The sequence below is a fragment of the Fusarium phalaenopsidis genome (genome assembly GCF_050370095.1).
Source record: "Fusarium phalaenopsidis strain FUZ10S chromosome Unknown contig_32284, whole genome shotgun sequence".
NCBI classification, from domain to species: Eukaryota; Fungi; Ascomycota; class Sordariomycetes; order Hypocreales; family Nectriaceae; genus Fusarium; species Fusarium phalaenopsidis.
The window spans coordinates 35,755-55,870 of record NW_028145414.1 but is presented as its reverse complement, the minus strand read 5'-3'; the positions used below and the strand labels follow the sequence as shown (position 1 = coordinate 55,870).

Here is a 20,116-nt window from a genome sequence, read left to right as displayed (position 1 = left end):
TCTTGAGTAGGATGGGCCTTTGCGCAACCCGTGGTCGGGTTGCCTCTCCTGTCTTATCAAACGAACCGGGGTACCGTGCTGTTTAACAGGGATAGCGTTCGATTTAAAACCAATGCGTACTAAGCCCCACCCCCCAGAAACCGCGCATCATCACGAACATCGCTCATTTCAGGCCTCATGAATAACCTCAATTTTAACAACACCACAACACTATGAGAATAGTAATTCTGGCATCCCTGTAATCTCCAATTGCCACTCGTGATATAGGTCTGCCTTTTTCCACTTCCTGACTTTTTCCGAGGTCTCCCTCGGCTTCAGAAGCTTCAACATCTCCATACGGGCCTTATCAATGTCAGGAACCTTTGCGAAGCGTTCATTGGGATCAAAGGGCAGCTTCTTTCTTCTCTTGGGCTTCATTTCCTCCCTTTCATGCCTGAAGAGTATTAATTCCTGTTACTGACTCGCCAATGCGACGTTTTTGCGGTCTATATCCTTAGTAAGTTTCCCGAAAAGAAGTCGCATTGTACTATCGATCTTTGACGCCGAAGGGATGCGCTCAAGTGAGTCCCGAAGCTCTCGTGATGATGTAGGGGTCTTGAAAAGACAAGGGGATGGCGAACGGGCCCTCTTTTGCGGTGTTTTTGGGGTCTTCGGCAATGATGTTGTCATGGGGTTCATCAGGGGCTTCGTGATTGATACCAGCCAAAGTCCAGAAGCCTTCAAACCTGCAAGGATGTTATGAGACGTCATTGCATCTTTCCTTGCCTTATAATAACATCGTAGGAAGGTGCATTTGCCGATGGGGGTGTGTGCCTGGATCGAGGAAAGCGAGGATATAAGACGACGATATTGCTGCTTAAGGGGACCAAAGACGGCAAGGTCGAGAGGCTGAAGAACATGGGAAGAATGCGGGATAAGGTATAGGATGTGTATTTCGCTCCAGAACCACTCAAACATAAACTCGTCGGTAATATGACTGCCGTGGCCGTCAATAATGAGCAGTCTCTTATCTCCTTCCTTCGCCGGCTTCGTCTGGGGGATAAAGATCTTCTTAAGCCACAGAGTCGCGATGTGGTTTTTAGTCCAGCCCTTTTCACTACAGGTAAAGTCCCAATCCTTCAGAAAGTCAAGGAAATGAGGGTCTTCAGGAAACCAAGACTGTTGAACTGTCTTTCCTTTATAGATAGCCAGCGGCGTTAATGCTTTCCCTATGGCCGAAATACACTCAATGATTGTAGTCCAATCCGTCGAGCCGGGGTTCTGAACGATCGTACGGTTCTTCTCTGCCCTTCCTAGTACAAGGTTATTATAACCAAGTCCTTCTATAATTCTTATCTCATTTATGTTGTGACGGTTTTTTGGCTTTATCTCTTTGATAACTGGTATGGCGAGATGAGGAAAGAAACCCTTAATATTCTCAATCGTTGCACCATTAAATCGAGCTGAATCAAGTCTCTGACCTCGTAGAGTCCTCACACCTTCGTTACGGCGCAGAAAACCCTCCATCCAGTGAATCCCAATAGGTTCCTTATTGCCATTGAGTCTGGCGATGCGGCCCTCGAAGTCGATGACTTGGGCGTGGCTCGGAGCGAAGCCCAGGTCGTCTTGGGCTATGATCCAAGCAGCGAGGTGCTTTTTCTGCTCCGCTGAGAGCTTCTGGAAGTGTTCATGACTTATGGTGTGACTTTGAGAGCTAGAAATGCGGCCACGGAGGGTTGACTCTGGTATGCCATGTCGCCCGGCAGCAGTCCGCACGGCCACAGCTTCGCTGACTTCCTGGAGAGCGTTTTGTACGTCGATTTCAGTGTATTTTGCCATGAGGATTCCAAAAATGAAAAATTTATCGCGATAGCTTCATTATCGCGCGAGAAATCACGGTCTGAAGATAATTGAAGATTGACGTGTTGGTGGGGAAAAAGGTGCGCGGTTTCTGGGGAGTGGGCTTAGTGCCTAGAATCGACAAGGGTTCTGTTCGTCGAAGACGCGATCTTATTGGCTGAGTCCTCCCGAACACAAGCGAAACCCGACACCCTAAACCCATCATTGATCGCCAAACAAGGTGGCCCAAGGCACCCGGTCCGGCGCGTGCCACATTGCGTAGGATCTTGGTGGGTCTCCTTGTATTGACCTTAGTGGAGTCTCTGCTGAAACTCCATTCGCCGCCACGACGATGGCCAGCTGGCCAGCATTCAGCCGCTCAACTGCGTAAACTCACGACTTGCATCACCATCGCCAAAGCTTCACCAGAATCCATGCCGTCCTTGCCAACACCACTGATTCGAACCATGGCTTCAGAAAGTTCGCAGCAGAGCTATTCCAAAAGGTGCGAGGAGGAGGACGAGCGGAACCCGGAGGAGGGCGGGAGTCTACGCACGACCCCGCCCTACGTGGAGACTCCAGCGTGCGATGCCAGATTCCCAATGATCGCCAACCCGGCCACACCGCTAACACCGAATGCCGCGTCTACGATCGAGGTTCAAGCAGTCAAGGCGAGAAGAGCTCGAAAGCGTGCGTCTTCTGCACCGCCAGTCTCTTGTGCCGTGCCTGTGTACCGTTACTCTCCTTTGCCAGAGGGCTGCATTCGCTTGCTTCGACTAATGCCGCATCGAGACGAACATGCCCCGATACAAGGCCAACTCTTCGCTTACTCTCTCCTGGACTCGGGGAAAGGCACCCATCTGTACGAGGCTTTATCCTACGCTTGGGGTTCTTCGGAAAAGCCTCAATCTGTTTCCACAGACAACGGTTACCTGCGCATCACAACAAACCTCCACATGGCACTAAAACGCCTCCGAGATTGCTCTTTGGACCGGATCATATGGGTCGATGCCATTTGCATCAACCAAGATGATACGGAAGAACGGAACCGTCAAGTTCAGTCCATGGCGAAGATCTATGCTAAAGCAAGCCGTGTCGTCGTTTGGCTTGAAGAAGCGAAGGCGGAAAGCGGTCAAGTACACGAAGGGACCACAACCGATAGCGATAGAGCGCTTGAAGAATTATGCATAGCTGCAGATGGCCATCCTACGAAGTCCCTACATGGCGAGACAAACCAGCAGGCAATCCGTTTACTGCTTCAACAGTCGTGGTTTCAGCGCATCTGGGTAAGGCGACAGAGTATCAACAGAATTGGCAGAAGTTGCTGACAATGTTGTTTCAGGTACTTCAGGAAGTTGCCGCGGCTCGACACGTCCTGATCATGTGTCGTCTCGCGGAGATTGATGGATACGCGTTCTGCTCAGGACTGAACGCATCAAACATCGCCTCTCCGGACTTAGACATGCAGAGCCGGATCCGCTCAGCTGCCTACCTTATCAAGGGCGCAATCTTCCGACCTAAAACCGCGACTAGTCGCTCAGACAGGTTTTCACTAGGTATACGACCTCTAGGGAACCTGGTGGATATGTACCACAACCGAAAGGCTACTGATCGCCGGGACAAGGTCTATGCCTTGCTCGGTATGAGCTCTGATGACTACATCCCAGCTGGCCTGTCGCCAGACTATAATATCTTGTGGAAAGACCTCTTTCATCGACTTGTCAAGTTTCTCCTCGGCAAACAAGCATCTGTGGAGACTTGGGAGGAGAACGAGACTGCAGTAATCAAGAGCATGGGCTGTATTCTTGGCAAAGTATCCTCGGTGCAGAGTGTCGGTGTTTGGAATGACAGGCAGAGTGTGGACATCACCTCCAAGAATAAACCTGGATACCTGGGCCAGAAGAAGACATTAAGTGGCCGATTGGATCTTCATGCCACAGCAAAACCCATCCGGGAAGGCGACGTTGTCTGTCTATTGCAGGGAGCGTCAAGACCGACAATCATCAGGATATATGAAGATTATTGTGCCCTTATTGCAATTGCCGTTACCCCTATAGGCGACAAACAAATTGAGGGATCAGATATCGAATGGACAGACCTTTGGCGATCAATAACAACCTTCCCCAGTGATCTTCTACTCGTCTGGGACTGGGAAGAGTCGTGGGCAGCGCCGGGAGACGGAGGAGACTACGAATGCCTCATGAGCAGCCGGGTACCGAAGCATGCAAAGACAGAGTCGGAAAGTTATCTGGACAAGGCAGCAAGATTACGGAGCATGGGGCTGATTTTAGGAGACTTGGAGAAGTATGAAGAGGCAGAAAAGAAGCTCTGGAAGGCAATAAACGCTCATGAGAGAGCATCTGGGAAAGAGCTTTCACACACGCTAGCGGCTATGAACAACCTAGCAGGGATGTACAGAGATAGAGGTTATAGGGAGAAGGCAACGAAACTTGGAATGATGACTGCTCTACTGGAGCGAAGAGGAGACTACGCCCAGATTACGGAAGATGGGACGATCCGGATTGCAAGATCATTTGGTCAAGAGCTGATGACGCTTCTACTTAACTGGAGAGAGGACGAGGTCAAGATCACTGAAGAGGTGGTCAAAGCAGCAGCTGGGAACAGCGGAAGTGGCAAGGAGATGATGGCACTGCTCCTCGGCCAGCGCGGCAGCGAATTCAAGATCACTGAAGAGGTGGTCAAAGCAGCAGCTGGGAACTTGGTCAGTGGCGAGGAGGTGATGGCACTGCTCCTCGATCGGTGCAGTAACGGGATCATAGTCACTCCTGGGCTGGTTCAGACGCTTGCGGAATCATTTGACGCACTCGCCATGGAAAAGCTTCTCGATCAGCGCGGCGCAGAGGTCAAGGTCACTGAAGAGGTGGTCAAAGCAGCAGCTAGGAACGAGAGCAGTGGCGAAGAGGTGATGGCACTGCTCCTCGACCAGCGCAGCTCAGAGGTCAAGATGACTGAAGAGGTGGTCAAAGCAGCAGCTGGGAACAGCGGAAGTGGCAAGGAGGTGATGGCGCTGCTCCTCGACCAGCGCGGCAGCGAATTCAAGATCACTGAAGAGGTGGTCAAAGCAGCAGCTGGGAACTGGAGGCGTGGCGAAGAGGTGATGGAATTGCTCTTCGACCAGCGCGGCAGCGAATTCAAGATCACTGAAGAGGTGGTCAAAGCAGCAGCTGGGAACGAAAGCAGTGGCGAAGAGGTGATGGCACTGCTCCTCGACCAGCGCGGCTCAGAGGTCAAGGTCACTGAAGAGGTGGTCAAAGCAGCAGCTAGGAACAGCAGAAGTGGCAAGTGGGTAATGGCACTGCTCCTCGATCGGTGCAGTAACGGGATCATAGTCACCCCTGGGCTGGTTCAGACGCTTGCGGAATCATTTGACGCGCTCGCCATGGAAAAACTCCTAAATCAGCGCGGCTCAGAGGTCAAGGTCACTGAAGAGGTGGTCAAAGCAGCAGCTGGGAACAGCGGAAGTGGCGAGGAGGTGATGGCACTGCTCCTCGATCGGTGCAGTACTGGGATCATAGTCACCCCTGGGCTGGTTCAGACGCTTGCGGAATCATTTGACGCGCTCGCCATGGAAAAACTCCTAAATCAGCGCGGCTCAGAGGTCAAGGTCACTGAAGAGGTGGTCAAAGCAGCAGCTGGGAACAGCGGAAGTGGCGAGGAGGTGATGGCACTGCTCCTCGATCGGTGCAGTACTGGGATCATAGTCACTCCTGGGCTGGTTCAGACGCTTGCGGAATCATTTAACGCACTCGCCATGGAAAAACTCCTAAATCAGCGCGGCACAGAGGTTAAGGTCACTGAAGAGGTGGTCAAGGCAGCAGCTAGGAACCGGAGAAGTGGCGAGGAGGTGATGGCGCTGCTCCTCGGCCAGCGCAGTAGCGAATTCAAGATCACTGAAGACGTGGTCAAAGTAGCAGCTGGGAACAAGATCAGGGGTAAGAAGGTGATGGCACTGCTCCTCGACCAGCGCGGCAGCGAATTCAAGATCACTGAAGAGGTGGTCAAAGCAGCAGCTGGGAACTGGAGGCGTGGCGAAGAGGTGATGGAATTGCTCTTCGACCAGCGCGGCAGCGAATTCAAGATCACTGAAGAGGTGGTCAAAGCAGCAGCTGGGAACAGCGGAAGTGGCGAGGAGGTGATGGCACTGCTCCTCGACCAGCGCGGCTCAGAGGTCAAGATGACTGAAGAGGTGGTCAAAGCAGCAGCTGGGAACGAAAGCAGTGGCGAAGAGGTGATGGCACTGCTCCTCGACCAGCGCAGCTCAGAGGTCAAGATGACTGAAGAGGTGGTCAAGGCAGCAGCTGGGAACGAGATCAGTGGCAAGGAGGTGATGGCACTGCTCCTCGACCAGCGCGGCCCGGAGGTCAAGATCACTGAAGAGGTAGTCAAAGCAGCAGCTGGGAACGAGATCAGTGGCAAGGAGGTGATGGCACTGCTCCTCGACCAGCGCGGCCCGGAGGTCAAGATCACTGAAGAGGTAGTCAAAGCAGCAGCTGGGAACGAAAGCAGTGGCGAAGAGGTGATGGCACTGCTCCTCGACCAGCGCAGCTCAGAGGTCAAGATGACTGAAGAGGTGGTCAAGGCAGCAGCTGGGAACGAGAGCAGTGGCGAAGAGGTGATGGCACTGCTCCTCGACCAGCGCGATGACGGCATTAGCTATTGAGGCTTAACAAGCAGCTACAGCAGGAAAATAGATCATATTAAAAAAAAAATCATTTCCATGTTTGTTAGCGACTAGGCTTCTGGAAAGAACTATATGCCATTACGGAAAACCCGGCTGGACTTCAGGAGCAGAAAGTTGACAAAAACTATTCACTGTGCCTCAAATCTACTTAATTAGATCTTGCAACATCGGAAAACCTATTTTCACCTTCACTTCTGCCCTCGTTGTGGTATTACCACTCTTCTAAGTTATCAACCTCGTCGTCGCTCTGCCGTCCGGTGGCCAATTAGAATTTTGTGGCCAAAACTAAACCACTTTTGATTTCATGGTCAAAACTAAACTGTATCTGAACTAGCACGCTTCTAATCGCGCTAACCCTACTCAAGAATGCACGCCAGAAACGCATTGCGTTTCCCCTTTCTGACCAATCACCGTCTAGCATTTCCGCCCCGTATTTCCCCCTCTGGAAACGCACTGCGTTTCTCAGAGCGCCAATAAAATTAGAAAACTATTAGATTGACCCCTCATGTGGCGGCATATGCCCCGAATTTGCATAAACCCCTGGTACACAGATATCCTAGCCTTAGTCAGGTGACTAGAAAACCCCCTCTTCTCTCGAGAGGGGCCAGGAGGAAGATCAAGCAATAACATCATCACTTTTAGCTCCACATCGTGTTGTTTCATATCGTTCCGATCGAATATGCCGTACGCTATCCAACAAAAACCTAAAACGCGAAACGCGTCGCGTTTCCATCTTCTAACCCCTACTCCTCTATGGCTTGCGTCGGTTAGTTGCCGACGATTAATTTTGCATGGATTCTTTTGGCGCTTGCATGATAAGGGTCAGCCGACGATCAAAATGAGCACTAACCGACGATTACCAGTTTGACTCCTATGAGGGCTATGGTGATTTGGAACATAGGTAAGAATATGGAATCGGTACGTGCAATTCAATTGATACTAGCATTAATATACGAAACTGTAAGATTATGAGTTTATGGGTGCGTTTGCTTTGAGATATTTTTCTTTGATGGTTATCGGACGACAGGGATAAGAGCATGGGCTATACCGCTATAACCAATGAGGGTGCGTCTTAACTTACGAGGCGCAGCGGCGTCACACGTATTATCGAGGTGGAATAAAGGGCCAGGTGAGGTATTAGTGCTGGGGGGTACCTGTTGGCAAAGCTTGCGTCTTATCGGGTCTTACACTAGTCTATATTAGGAAATGGACGATTGTTGGTGGGGCGACCAGCGACAACAATCAGCCCCGCTCCAATCTCCTTCATCCACCATCAGCATCACCATCAACTTTGGCATCATCACTGAGGATACCGTCCTTTTCTAGCGGATGACCGTCTCATCATCCTTCACGATTGAGGATGTACGCGACAGAAGCCGACGTCACGAGCTGGCTCTCCTCGATCACCGACCTCAAAGACCAACCTCTTCCTCCCTTTGCAGCCGACCGAGCCGAGACAAGCGAACCCCGACAGCGCAAGCGCCAGAAGCTAGACAGACATCGACATAAAATCCCATCGCCGCCAACTTCAGAGCCTGTCTCGAAGGCGGCCATGTCTTCTTCGTCCCGAAAAAGGACAAGGACCGACGTCCACGACCTATATGATGCCTCATCCTCCGCGCACTCAGATGGACTGAACAACGAGATCACTCCTCGCCCCGGTAGATTCCAACAGCTAGAGTGGGTCCCTTTCTCGGCGGATCGCGGTACAAACAGCCCGTCGCGGTCAAATGCCTCCAACCAATCGGCCTCTGCTGCCTCGAATCAGTCGAGACATGGAACGGTGTCGAACAAGTCATCTCCCTCGAAACAGTTCCGCAACGCCGAAATGAAAGAGACGGGGTTCTCCGTAGGGAGCTTCTCGCGACAACCGCATCCCGAATCCCTCAGAGCACTGAGGATAGAGCTTCGGGATATTGGCCTCGGCAACGGCATTCTCCCGGCTTCATTGGAGAGTGAGGTATGTTTGGGCATCCTTTTCCTCGCTGGCGCTGCTAACCGATTTGTAGTTACGAACCCTAGGTTCCGAGATCCCACGATTCGCCTTCGACAAGGACGAAGCCACACGAGCAAACACTGAAGAAATAGCAAGCAATCTCCCGCCATTTTCCTGGGTCAAGAGACTTGTGGATCGCGCGGTGGAGTGCCAAAACGACAGAGAAGGCGAGGCGTCATGGAACGCAGACGTTCATGCACCCGTTCTCGAACAAGTCTTCCGCTCCGACCGCTTTGGAAGTCAAGGCATGGTCGACTTTCGATGTTGTCCCTCCGCTCAGATTCTCCCAGCCTACAAGCCCCGAGACGCGCCGTCCAAGATGGTCGACTTCTGCCTGTTTATACGTCCTGAGTGTAGGAGCCCCGAGGAACAAGCCATCGAGGCCATCTGCCACACGCGATCGGGACAATCGATCAATCACACCGACCTCGGCAACTTCTGCAAGCATCCCATCGCGCTGTCGATCGAGACTAAGCGTCCCGGCGAGCAAGGTGATAACGCGATGTTGCAGATGGGAACGTGGCATTCCGCGCAATGGCGCAGTCTGCGTCGCCGTCGGGCTATTGAGTTTCTCCCTGGTCTTATCGTGCAGGGCCATGCGTGGCAGTTTGTCGCTAGCATTCTAGATGAGAGTGGCAAGTCGTTGCTGTTGGAGACGGTGCCTTTGGGTCGTACGGATACGGAGATTGGGGTTTACTCGTTGGTTGTGGCGTTGCTGCGGTTGAGCAGGTGGATTGTGGAGGAATATTGGCCGGCGTTTGTGGAGGATATGCTAGTGATCTGATGGCTAGATTGTGAATGATACCCTGCTTTACTCTGCATGTTGCTTGGCCTCGTGGACAAGTTTCTCAGCGCATAGTCACAGTAGTTACCTTTTCTCTATTCCCAATCATTAAGATGGTGTGGTCAGCACGCGCACCACCATCTTGGGCTGGGCAATTTCAGAAGACCGACGTAAATTCTTGCCAGACTCATCAGATTCATATACCTTGTCGCAATGAAATGATGGTAGCTTGCATCTTGCAGCCTATAACTATTACCGACGGAGAGTAGTGAATTAAGTTCTACTAGAGCACTTTGCTTGCTCTCTGTCACTAAAATCAGGCATAGCGCGTTGTGGACGCGTTGGATATTCTCTTATCGGGAGGTTATCTCCAGTGGACGCATGACCACGACGATCATTAAACCCACCCTTAGATGGAGGGCAAGGAACGGGCCGTCCCCGCGGCGCTCCTTTGACTCCACTAAGCGGGTATCCATGAAACTACGAGAAACGTCAGAGATAGTATAGTAGCTTCGTCGAGGCCGGACTTATCGCGACGACACTGCTTCGCCGTATTCTGGGCTTTATCGACATGGCCGTGATGCCCAAGACGCCCTCGCACATAGGTCTGACGCGGGTACACTACGCCGATTGACAGTAGGCACTGAAGACTCGCCCGCAGCCAGCAGCCGTGGTAGCCCCGTTTCGCGATCGCCGTTCCCAGCTGGAAATGAGAACAGGCCCCGTTTCGACTTCGAATGACCCCTGTGAGAATGGAGAGGCATGATTGGTTGAAAAGCGGAAACGGGCCCCGTTTCGGTCTTTAATACTTGAGTAGAGCACCTATCTCAGTGATGTTGGGTTGCGAGTTGTGGAGCTGTGAATGATGAGGATCCTGAGTGTGTTGAGGGACTCTTGGTATCTGAGTCTTTGGGGCGACCACTCGGCCCATGGGCAACGCGGTATTTCTTCCTCAAGTTACGATATTTACATTCACTCAAAGTTCACCCGGAACTTGGCCGGTGTCATTGCTTCTTGGCTACCAGATGAGAGGCTTGATTCCAAGATTAGGTTTGCTGGAGGTCGACAGGCACCAATTCAGGGCGCCATAGCGCGCATGCCACAGGGGCTCGATGGGTTCTCTGGCCTTGTCTGCACTGGTGCTACGAATCGGGATGATGGTGTCCTCCATTCCTATTAGTTTGATAAGACCAGTCACCTCTATACCTTCAGGTGCGCCGATGACGATTTGGAGATGCAAAATGCGTTGATTGAAGGCATAATGCCTAATGGCGTAGACAAGGGGTTATGGGTAGAAGCCGTGGACAGAAACCGTGGTTTAAGATACAGCTGGAGCTTCTCTCGACGAGTTCACATGATAACAACCTGCCATATATGATTGACATGTTCTGGGTGGATGCTAAGAGTGGGCCACAAGCATAGAAACCAGGGAATAAGACGATTTCGATCAGGCGAGAGGGAATCGATAGAGGTGAGCCGCCTTGCCATTGATTCCCTTGGCCGCCAAGAAATTTCACCGGGGGTTACCCCCGTGAAATTTCTTGCTCACGCCCGATCGAAATGACGTTATTCCATGAGTTATCATGCCCGTTGGTGCCTGATACACATCAACCATTGTGTATCAGGCATCCATTTAGGCCAGACACTACGTGTTCTGAAGGCCGCCGAACGCTCCTGCCTCATGTCAGTTCACCACGTGATCGTTCAACCAGCTTCTGCTTCACTTCACCAACGCGGCCTCAGTGAATGAGCTTCACCCCACGGGCTTGCAATTGGCGTCTCCCGCTATGCGCCCAACTGCCCGTCTTCGGGGCCGGTCTGCACCTCCTGGTGCTCCCACAACGACGTGCATCCTCAGTTTGAGCGGGCTGGATGTGCCCCAAGCCTCGGCCGAGTCGGCTGTATCGACATTATCACGGCCACCGCCCCAGCCGCCGCAACAACTCCCTGCACAACCTTCTCGGGTGCCATTTCTTGAAGCACTTCCACCAGCATCTGGCTCCCAGGAAGCTCGGCCACTCAGCACAACGCCGTGCCCCCACTCTCCTCATGGAGCGCCATGGAGCCGTGTGCCAACTGGCCTAAGCAAGAAGGCTTTTGTCAGGCCTTTCCTCTCTTCTTTTGCCTTGGTATGAACTAACTCGGTGGTAGTTCCATGACTTCATGTACAATCTCGTCGAGGACGAACCAGCACGCGGACCGGCTCTCCCACCCTACATCACCAATTCTCTCAACTCGTACCCCAAGGAGACTCAGCACGAGGTCATTCGCCAAGTCGTCCAACAGGCACCTCTCCTCAGAGAGACCGTTACCGTCGCCCGCAAGATGACCAGGCTGCAGACAGACTGGTCTTCAACGAACAAGGCACGTCGGGACAGATGCATCGCCAACTTGAACGTCGCTTAGGGGGGCGATGGTTGGCTCCCGCCGTGGCCACGGAAAGGCGGCACCATTGTCTCGGCGGAAAACATATCTTCTGTGGACGTCTTCAATCTAGCCACCATCACTCGGACCGCTACTCAGCGCGGAGTTGTTCTTCTTTCTTTATGGCAGGCTGGAGGCTGGCTCTTTGACGCCGCCCTTTCCCTGCGAACACCCATGATCTGGACACGAGACACCTCAGGGACCGCTCTACGATTGTGTAAGCAGAGAGGATTGCCAGTGACATCCCAAGACCAGTCCGACTCACATGATGACCCTGTGGCAGAGGCAGGAGAGGCCAGTTCTGATGATGATGATATCGAGGGCATGGAGATGACTCTGGCCACCGATCAACCCATGCAGCCTACAGGCGCCAAAAATCAGCGTCCCGCTAACTCCTCTGAGCATCCCATAGAGGATGGGAGCATCAACACGAACCTAGAAGCGGAAGACACCTCACTCGTGCCGGAGCTGGGTCGATACATTGCTTTGGAGCAAACCACAGGCGACATCTCGAGCCCTCTAGAGCTGACCGAGTACGACGACTTAGCTACCGAGTTTCCTCCAACCTGTTGCCTTGGACTGGCCATGACGCTATATCCGCCGAGCCGATGCTACGCGACGACAGCAGGGAGAGGGGTGAACAATCCACTACACTTCTACAGCCTCGCACCAAGGACGACCAACACGCGCAGAAAGTCACACCGCGCCCTTCTCCAAGGGCCACCCTTGTTGGTTCTCCATCTTTGGGGTTGAGGAAAGTACCAAATCCTCAGTCAGATGCCCACGAGCAATTGGTGACAGGGTCTTGGCTATCAGACGCCACCTTGGAACTGTTGCAGAACAAGATTATGCAGTACACCCGCAACACCTTTCCTGAAAGCAACATTCTAGACTGTTCCTTTGTTTTTGATCCTTTGTTTATCGAACTAGCTATTCCCCCGCCCGCTTGGCCTCGTCGGATGCAACATCCATCTATCCGATTTATCTTCGTGCCACTTCATCATAGAGAGCCGGGCCACTGGACACTGTCAATGGTTGATCTTAAACGGTCTCATGTTCTCTGGTATGATCCTTTGCCAGAGCCTCGTCGTGCTCGAGATGTCTCTAGAACTCTCTGCTCTTGGTTCAGCCCCAACTCCACGCCCTTTGAGTTTCATGAACTGGTACGTGTTGATACTTCACCTACCCTATCACCTCCGTGTCGCATCACTGTTTGCTGATTACCCGCCGGCGACGTGAGAATCTAACCACAATCACGGAGACCTGGTTCTCGTTGTCTTGTGTTGTAGTTGAGCTAGACTAATGAATCATGTAGGCTGGGCCGCGCCAATCGGATGGATCAAGCTGTGGTTATTACGTCTTGCACGCCCTCTTCTACCTGCTACGCGGTCTCCCATTGCCATCGACCTTTCGCAAGACTCAACAGTTCCTAGAGAATCTTCTGGGGTCCGTCTCTCCGAGCCGCGATCGCCGATCGGCCGATACTGCCTTTGTCCGCCCCAGAACCAGCACAGATCCGCTCCATATAACATCTGCATTCCCTCCAGACAGCACTTTGCATGGCCTCCACGATGCGACAGGATCTTTTGAATCGGAGTTCAGGGCCCGCCCAGAGAGGCAACTAATAACAGCAGCGACAGAAAGCTTGGTTCACTATGCCAGTGATGATACGGGATGCATTGGGAATGACATCTCGATGCCCCGAATATCAACTTTGTCAGCCGGGTTTGAAAAACGGCGCGCACCCATGGCCGACTCTGGGTCTTCATCATTGCCAAAACCAGATGCCGTGAATACCCCTAACAAGCGGCCACTTGGTGCTTGTACCATGAACACGGACACAGACGCATCCTCTGGCAACCAGAAGCGCCAATGCCGTATGGATCAGAGCTCATTCCACGGTTGCAATCAAGCCTTGGGAGAGGTCATGCATCTCCGGCAAACCTTACGAACTTTCACCGACTCTGTCAAAGATCACTTCGGATTGTTTCCGCGCAAAGATATCGTTGCTCTTGGCCGGTGTCTTGAGGAAGAGGAGGAGAGCCTGCACCAACTTGAACAAGAACTGAGAAGTCTCAGCGAGGCAGCCCTGGCCGCTCAGCGACACGAGTTACTATCCAGCTGGTTAGCTCCAATCTCGCAGACTCACACGGTGAATATGGAAGATGACGAGGAAGTCAAGCGCGTCATGGAAGGCTTTTCATGGATGGCCACCACCGTCTTGCGTGGATACAGTGACCGTGTGAAGTCCCAGGGGGTTTCGGGAATCAACAAGGAAGAAATTGAACGAAGACGCAGTGAGTTAACCAAGTTCTTGGGCCTCAAGAGGAAAACCGTCACTGAGTTGCGCCAGCAAGTGGCATTGGAGGCCATCAGAGGTGAGCTGGTCGGCGAGATGCGTCATGTTTTAGGAACGATGGAGCAGTAGTCTTCACTTCATATATCTGTTAACTTTAATGGAGTTTGTCACACAGGGGATACGGTTTCTTCCATCCGAGAGGTTACTCGCATTTAATCGAATGCCTTGTCCTTTGGCCACGCGTTTTCACACCAGTTCGGCTCGATATCGAGCCACTTTCGCAGATAGAGAGGACCCCCCGCGCCACCTATTCCTTAGACATTCATGTTCTACCCACACCATCTTTCTAACCATGTGGTCGAGATCGTGGTACCAAACCATGTCGGCATAGATCAGGCAGGAGAGCAAGCCCGGTGGTGCTTGATGGTAGCTGACCCGGGCCGATACATCACTCAATGGAGTAGCTATAGAAGCTTTTTTTTTCGAGCTAACTTGGGCACCATGCTGGGTCGACTTCATGGAGGCTACCCGAGCATTACTAATAGAGAGAATGACGAAGACACCATGAGCAGTATGCGATCAACTCTACCAGCCAGTAGGACCATATTTCTAACACTGCTCACTGTTTACTGTAATAACCCTCTCGTCAGGTTTCCAGATTTTCAAATGATGATGGGTTGGGCAGGCTCAACCCGTGAACCAGGGAGAAGACGATAGAGCGTTTGGAGGGAGTGTGAGATGGTGCTTGGATTGCATTAAGCAGGCCACCAAACCCACAGGATCAAACGAGGCAGAAGCAATCAAGTGGGAAGAGATGAGATATACAACCAAACATCAAATGAACGCCGAGGCTCCAAGTTGTAAATGAAGATTGAAGCGGCAAACAGCCAAGAGAAGATGGGGGCTCTAGCCCGTCCCGAAACGTCGCCGAGAAAGAGTCAAGGAGAGGCCCATCTGAGCTGGTCAAGCCCTAGAAGATTACAAAATGGCCTCAACGATCCTGTGTGTGAGGTGTGAAGAACGTTTCATGCCTTGAAAGTAGAAAAGAGGAATCTTCACACTTGTATGCATGCACTCGGGATAGCCATGAGAGAAAGATCACGAAGTGTGTTTCTCTCTTGGTGCTGCAGCTGCCTTGTCCATTGGGCCCCTTTCACATCTCGCGAATCCTGTCAATGGACCGCCACACCAGGACCAGCTGTTTAAGCCGCAAGGTAATCATAGGTGCAAGGACACTGGCTGGAGAAGGGCAATTTATTGATCTATTTCCTGGTGCTTCTGGATGGGTGCATTGGCAGTGCATCACGTAATCGTAAATCGATGGTCCTTCTCTATCGTTCAACTCTCCCTCGTCTTCATAGACTCACGGCCGCCATAGGCATGCCAACTGCGAACTGCGGGTCAGCGGAGACAGATAGTCTTCAGTGCCTCACATGGGGACCATGAGTCAAGACTTGGCGTGCCACATCTATCTTTCCTAATCTCTTCCCCTCTACATAGCAGTGGTCAGAGCAGCACTTACCACGGTAGGAATAGCCCACCTGATGTTAGGAGGCTTTCCCGCTCGAGGCAGCGCGAGCTAGAACCAAGAGCTATAGCAAGTGGCGTCCACTGTGCTGGCCCGAGTGTTACCGATTGAAGTCTGCTGGTGTGTTGTATGCCTATGAGATGGGTTGGAGAGGACGATACCGATGATGATAGATGTTGGACGGTGGAAAGATGAATGATGGAGAAGAACGAAGAGGGGGAAAAGCAAGGTAGAAGAGCTTTTTTTGTGTTGGGGTATACTCATGCACCTCCAAACCTTGAGGAAGGTCGAGGCGGGTGCGGCTTCCATGACGGTTGCCGCTGGGGGCCGCTGAAGGATATGATTGCTGAACATCGAAGCTCGAGGAGTGAAGGGAGCCGGCAGCTTAAGGTCGTTGCGAAAACCAGATGATAGAAGGGGAAGTGAAGGTGGTAGGCAGCTGAAGGTTAGGCGTCATCCTAGGGAACCCAACAGATTAGTGATGGGTCACCATTACCTCCATACTGTACCTACCTAGGTAGCTACAAGCGGCCAAGATGTGGCTCACCCAATAACGTATTTCGGCGACAGTACCACCACAGGAGCGAGCTTTGAGGGCTGTCGTTTGTGGCTTAAGCGCAAGACTACTGTCGCCTCATAAACTGTGATATTGCAATTGTGCTGTGCCTTATGCTTATGACTGGGATATGGTGATGATGACGCTGCCTCTCCCTTTCCCTTGGGCTCCCCCCTCTGCTCCTATACTTGTAGATATGTTTTCATTGTGTTCAAAGATGATGTGTACCAGCCATTTGGCAATTCGCCGAGATGTTGCATTTAAGCTCTAACTAACATATTTCTTCCCGTACTCCTCCTCAGCCACAACCTAAACCACCTTTCCATCTTCACGACCGAAACCTTCCTTCCTCACAGCTTGAGTCACCCCTGTGACTCAACAACTTGAAAACTTTGATCCCTTCCCCAAGCCCCAGCAACATATTCTCCACGACCCATCCTCCATAGCCAACTTCCCCGCTTCATCGACGGTCATTAATCATACGACCGATCGATTGTGGTTCTTGGCGTTGTGTTGATAGATACTGTGTTGAGAGACTGTAGTCTTTGGAAGATGGAAAATGCTCTCTTGTTTCTCGTACGGAGGTTAGAGCAGTTAAATAACCCCTGAGAGGCTTAACCTTTCATGACGATGCGGCTAGGTATGACTCTTCTTCTGCAGGCGGCAGAAGGACCCAAAAAAGGCCACTGTGTTAGCATTGGGTTATGATGCTATGATGTGTTGGCAATGTGTTCTTTGTTATAGCTGAAGCCCGGCCCTTGATGGGTTAACTGAGCCAGAAGATAGTTGACATATTACCAGAGATGTTCCTAAAAGGCCTTTGGAGAACCACTCATGAAAGGATATGCCACATATTCACGTCATGAATGGGGCTTTCTTTAATGACCACATCGTCATGGTAGACCTCTATTAACGAGGATAAGCGCCTAGAAGAAGGTATTAGAAAGCATTGATATTCATAGATTCATCAATTATACGTGTTTATGGGTCAAGCACGGTGCAAGAGGCTTGGCCAGATTTGCTCAGGAATGGCGGTTCTATAGGTTTAATAAGTAAGCCCGAGTGGCATACCCTTCAGTTCCCCTCACGACTCTTTTCTCTTCCCAGAATTTTTATATCGTGACAAGCTAACATGAGCGACCGTCTTGACTGCATTTTCCAACACTTACAGGCCTTGTCTCCTCAGCAACAGACCCCCACGGATCAGTACAATCTCGAGACCGCGCAGTGGTTCTCGGGAAACACCAGGTACCTAGAGCCTAGGGCCCAATGCCGGGAGTGCGGAACCTGGCAGCACATACTCTGCATGGGAATGCAGCCCTTCCAATACCAGCAACTCCGAAACTACTTCTGCTGGAGGAGCCGACATCGAGGTGATCACCGCGACCAGTACTGGGTCGACCCACACCGACCCCTGCATGACGCCCGCCATATCTCCACAATGCCTGGACAGGAGACTGCCCCCAAGAACCTAGTGTTGGAAAGGAGACATGTATTCATGATGGAAATGATGGCAAACGATGAGCGGGCCGAGAGGCCACAAAGGTCAGTATTTGTCTGCAAGTATTGGAACAAAAGCTTATCAGTGCGAACCGTGCAGAGAAACTCAGATCACCCAAGGAGACGAGGTGCCACAGGGCATAACCGCAGCGGAGCGAATAGCAGCGGAAAGAGAACTACGTGGCAGGGAGTTGATAATGCTGCGACAGAGAGATGACGGCTGAAGAAATGAGGAGCGTCGTCGACAAGAGGCAGCTTAACAACAAGAAGAGAGACAGCGTCAGGGAGAACAGGGAGAGCAGGGTGGACAAAGACATGGTGCGACAGACATCAGCAAGCCCCCTGAGGAGATCCAGATCAAGATGCCGGCTGTGCTTGTCAATATCAACAACTGGCCTGCGAACGGCGGCGCCCGGCAATCACCGTTGAGTTCCAGGGCCTGGACAACTGCTCGGATGCATTGGCCTTTGCCCAGAACTGTCAGTTGGTGGAATCGGCCAAGGTCTTCTTGCCTGGTTCGCTCTTCTCTGGATATGGCTCACCCTGATTGTGACGCCCCTTTCATCCACATTCGTCTGCAGCTCGTACCTCTTGGGCGATTTTCCCACTATTTGTGGCCCCTGGAGAAGCCCCGGGGCGGCTCAGTTAGAGCCCAAACTTCAACAAACTTCCCTCCTATGCCGTCACACGGGCTTGTTTTGCCCAGACAATACAGTCTCGAAGCCACGGCCGAGGGTCCATGCAGGTGTAGCAAGCCTTGACCCGACTACACATACGCTGCAGATACTATGTGGATATGTCCGTAACCTCCTTGAGCCTGCGTCAGTCGCATTTGCAGGTCTATTCCCTTTGGCATTCCCCTCGCACGAGATAGCGTCAGCCACCTCCAAGATACGCCAGGCCCGAGACTTAGACTTGTTTTCCATCTACAATCTCCTGCAGGACCTCAAGGACGCCAATACAGCCTGGCAACATATCACACAGCAAATCCAGTCAGGGGACATGACATCGGCACAAAAGGCCCAAACAGTCGGGCTCTGGATGCGCTGCCGCGTTGGAAGTACAGTCCGCACTATCGAACAGTTTCAACGTCTTCATTTCGCATACCACATGCAATTTGTCACTCATAGAGGAGTGGGGAAATTGCAAACGCTGCAGAAGCTCCTCAGCGACGGACGAACATACCTGCGAGACCCTCTGGCAAAGGTTTGCGAGATCGCGAAGCAGGATGAGGAGAGCCTGCTCCGGAAATACTTTAAGAAGTTGGCCCCTAATGGCAAGGAGGCAGCGTCTGATATTGACTGCGACGACCGAGTAACCAAGCTTGGTGGTACTTTCAACTTGGTTGCTGGAGGCTTCGTTGCTGCATCTAAGAAGATGTGTTGCATTGCAGGTTGAGAGGGTATGGCTATGGAAAATATGTTGGCGGTAGGCTTCAATCGCACCGTGACCAAAGGCCAGGCCCTAGCCCTCAGTAATAATGCAATATCAACTTGGCAGTCAACCAGTCTTGACGTCAGCTGTAGCAGGGCGCGCCCCAAGCATAGTTTTGCCAGCACCTGCGACTCAACCCCATTCGGTGTCAAGGTACCAATCCAAGCTGAGCAAATGCGGGCCCTACACCTGCACAGCTCGAGAGGGTGGTCAATCGAGAGGGTGGTCAATCGAGAGGGTGGTCAAGAGGGCGCACGTCCGGTGTGGATGAACATGTCCGGACCCTCGTTTGTCCTTGTTGCCTCCGAAGACCGAGCGCCGAGCGAGCAAGTGCTATTTCGATCCCGGGGAATGACTGAGCATTCAAGGAAATGGACAGATTTTACGTCGTAGTGTGCAGTAATCCAAGCCGAAATGTCCTGCGCCCGGATCGGATACCAGTGCCCAGGCATAGGTCAATGGGTAAGTCAGTGGGGCAGGCGAGGCACAAATATGCGCCATAAAATAGAACTTAATATCCATAGGTAGAGAATTAAGATGCCAGTAGGAAGGTGTCAAATAAGGCCGAGTATCTGAAGGGGACGTCGGGCAGGCGTCCGAGGCCGACACTCGAAGGACACGACATGTCATAGTGGTAAGGCCAGAGAAATGACCAAACATCAGACTGTGAGCCACCAGCAGCCACACGAGAGTCCAGCTAGTGCGGTGCCAGTCGATAGATGCAGGTGGAATGCTGTCGCTCGAAGAGTCCTGCATGGACCGGTGGTGGAGATGTATGTATGCCAGTGCAGAGCGGAGTGAGAGTGATGAGCGACGGTTATTGAGACTCCTGGTGATAGGGTTATGGAGGATCAATCAGTTGGAAATGCCGAGCCACACCTTCAAGGTGCCAAGGCAGGGAGGGTCAGCCAGTTGGTGGTGACCGGTGAATGAGGAGTCGACCACTGAACAGTGGTATGTAGGGAGTGTGAAGACTTAAAGTGTATATAAGCGCCTTAAGGGAAAAGACAGAGGGGCAGAATGGCAGCGACTGCGTGTAGTCTTCCTATCGTCTTGGAAAGGGGGAAGGGCCCAT

At 52.1% G+C, this 20,116-nt stretch overlaps 2 protein-coding genes across 2 annotated transcripts; both read left to right on the top strand.

Moving 5' to 3' along the window:
• Positions 1-2,285: 2,285 nt before the first annotated feature.
• On the top strand, positions 2,286-6,499 carry LRP88_02035 (uncharacterized protein; the record flags this gene model as incomplete). Its single annotated transcript, XM_083238706.1, has 2 exons — positions 2,286-2,954; positions 3,161-6,499. The coding sequence occupies 2 exons, from the start codon at positions 2,286-2,288 to the stop codon at positions 6,497-6,499; spliced, it is 4,008 nt and encodes a 1,335-aa protein (XP_083105301.1).
• A 1,381-nt stretch (positions 6,500-7,880) lies between these two features.
• On the top strand, positions 7,881-9,300 carry LRP88_02034 (uncharacterized protein; the record flags this gene model as incomplete). The annotated part of the gene is made up of 2 exons (XM_083238705.1): positions 7,881-8,480; positions 8,530-9,300. The coding sequence occupies 2 exons, from the start codon at positions 7,881-7,883 to the stop codon at positions 9,298-9,300; spliced, it is 1,371 nt and encodes a 456-aa protein (XP_083105300.1).
• Between the last annotated feature and the right edge of the window lie 10,816 nt (positions 9,301-20,116).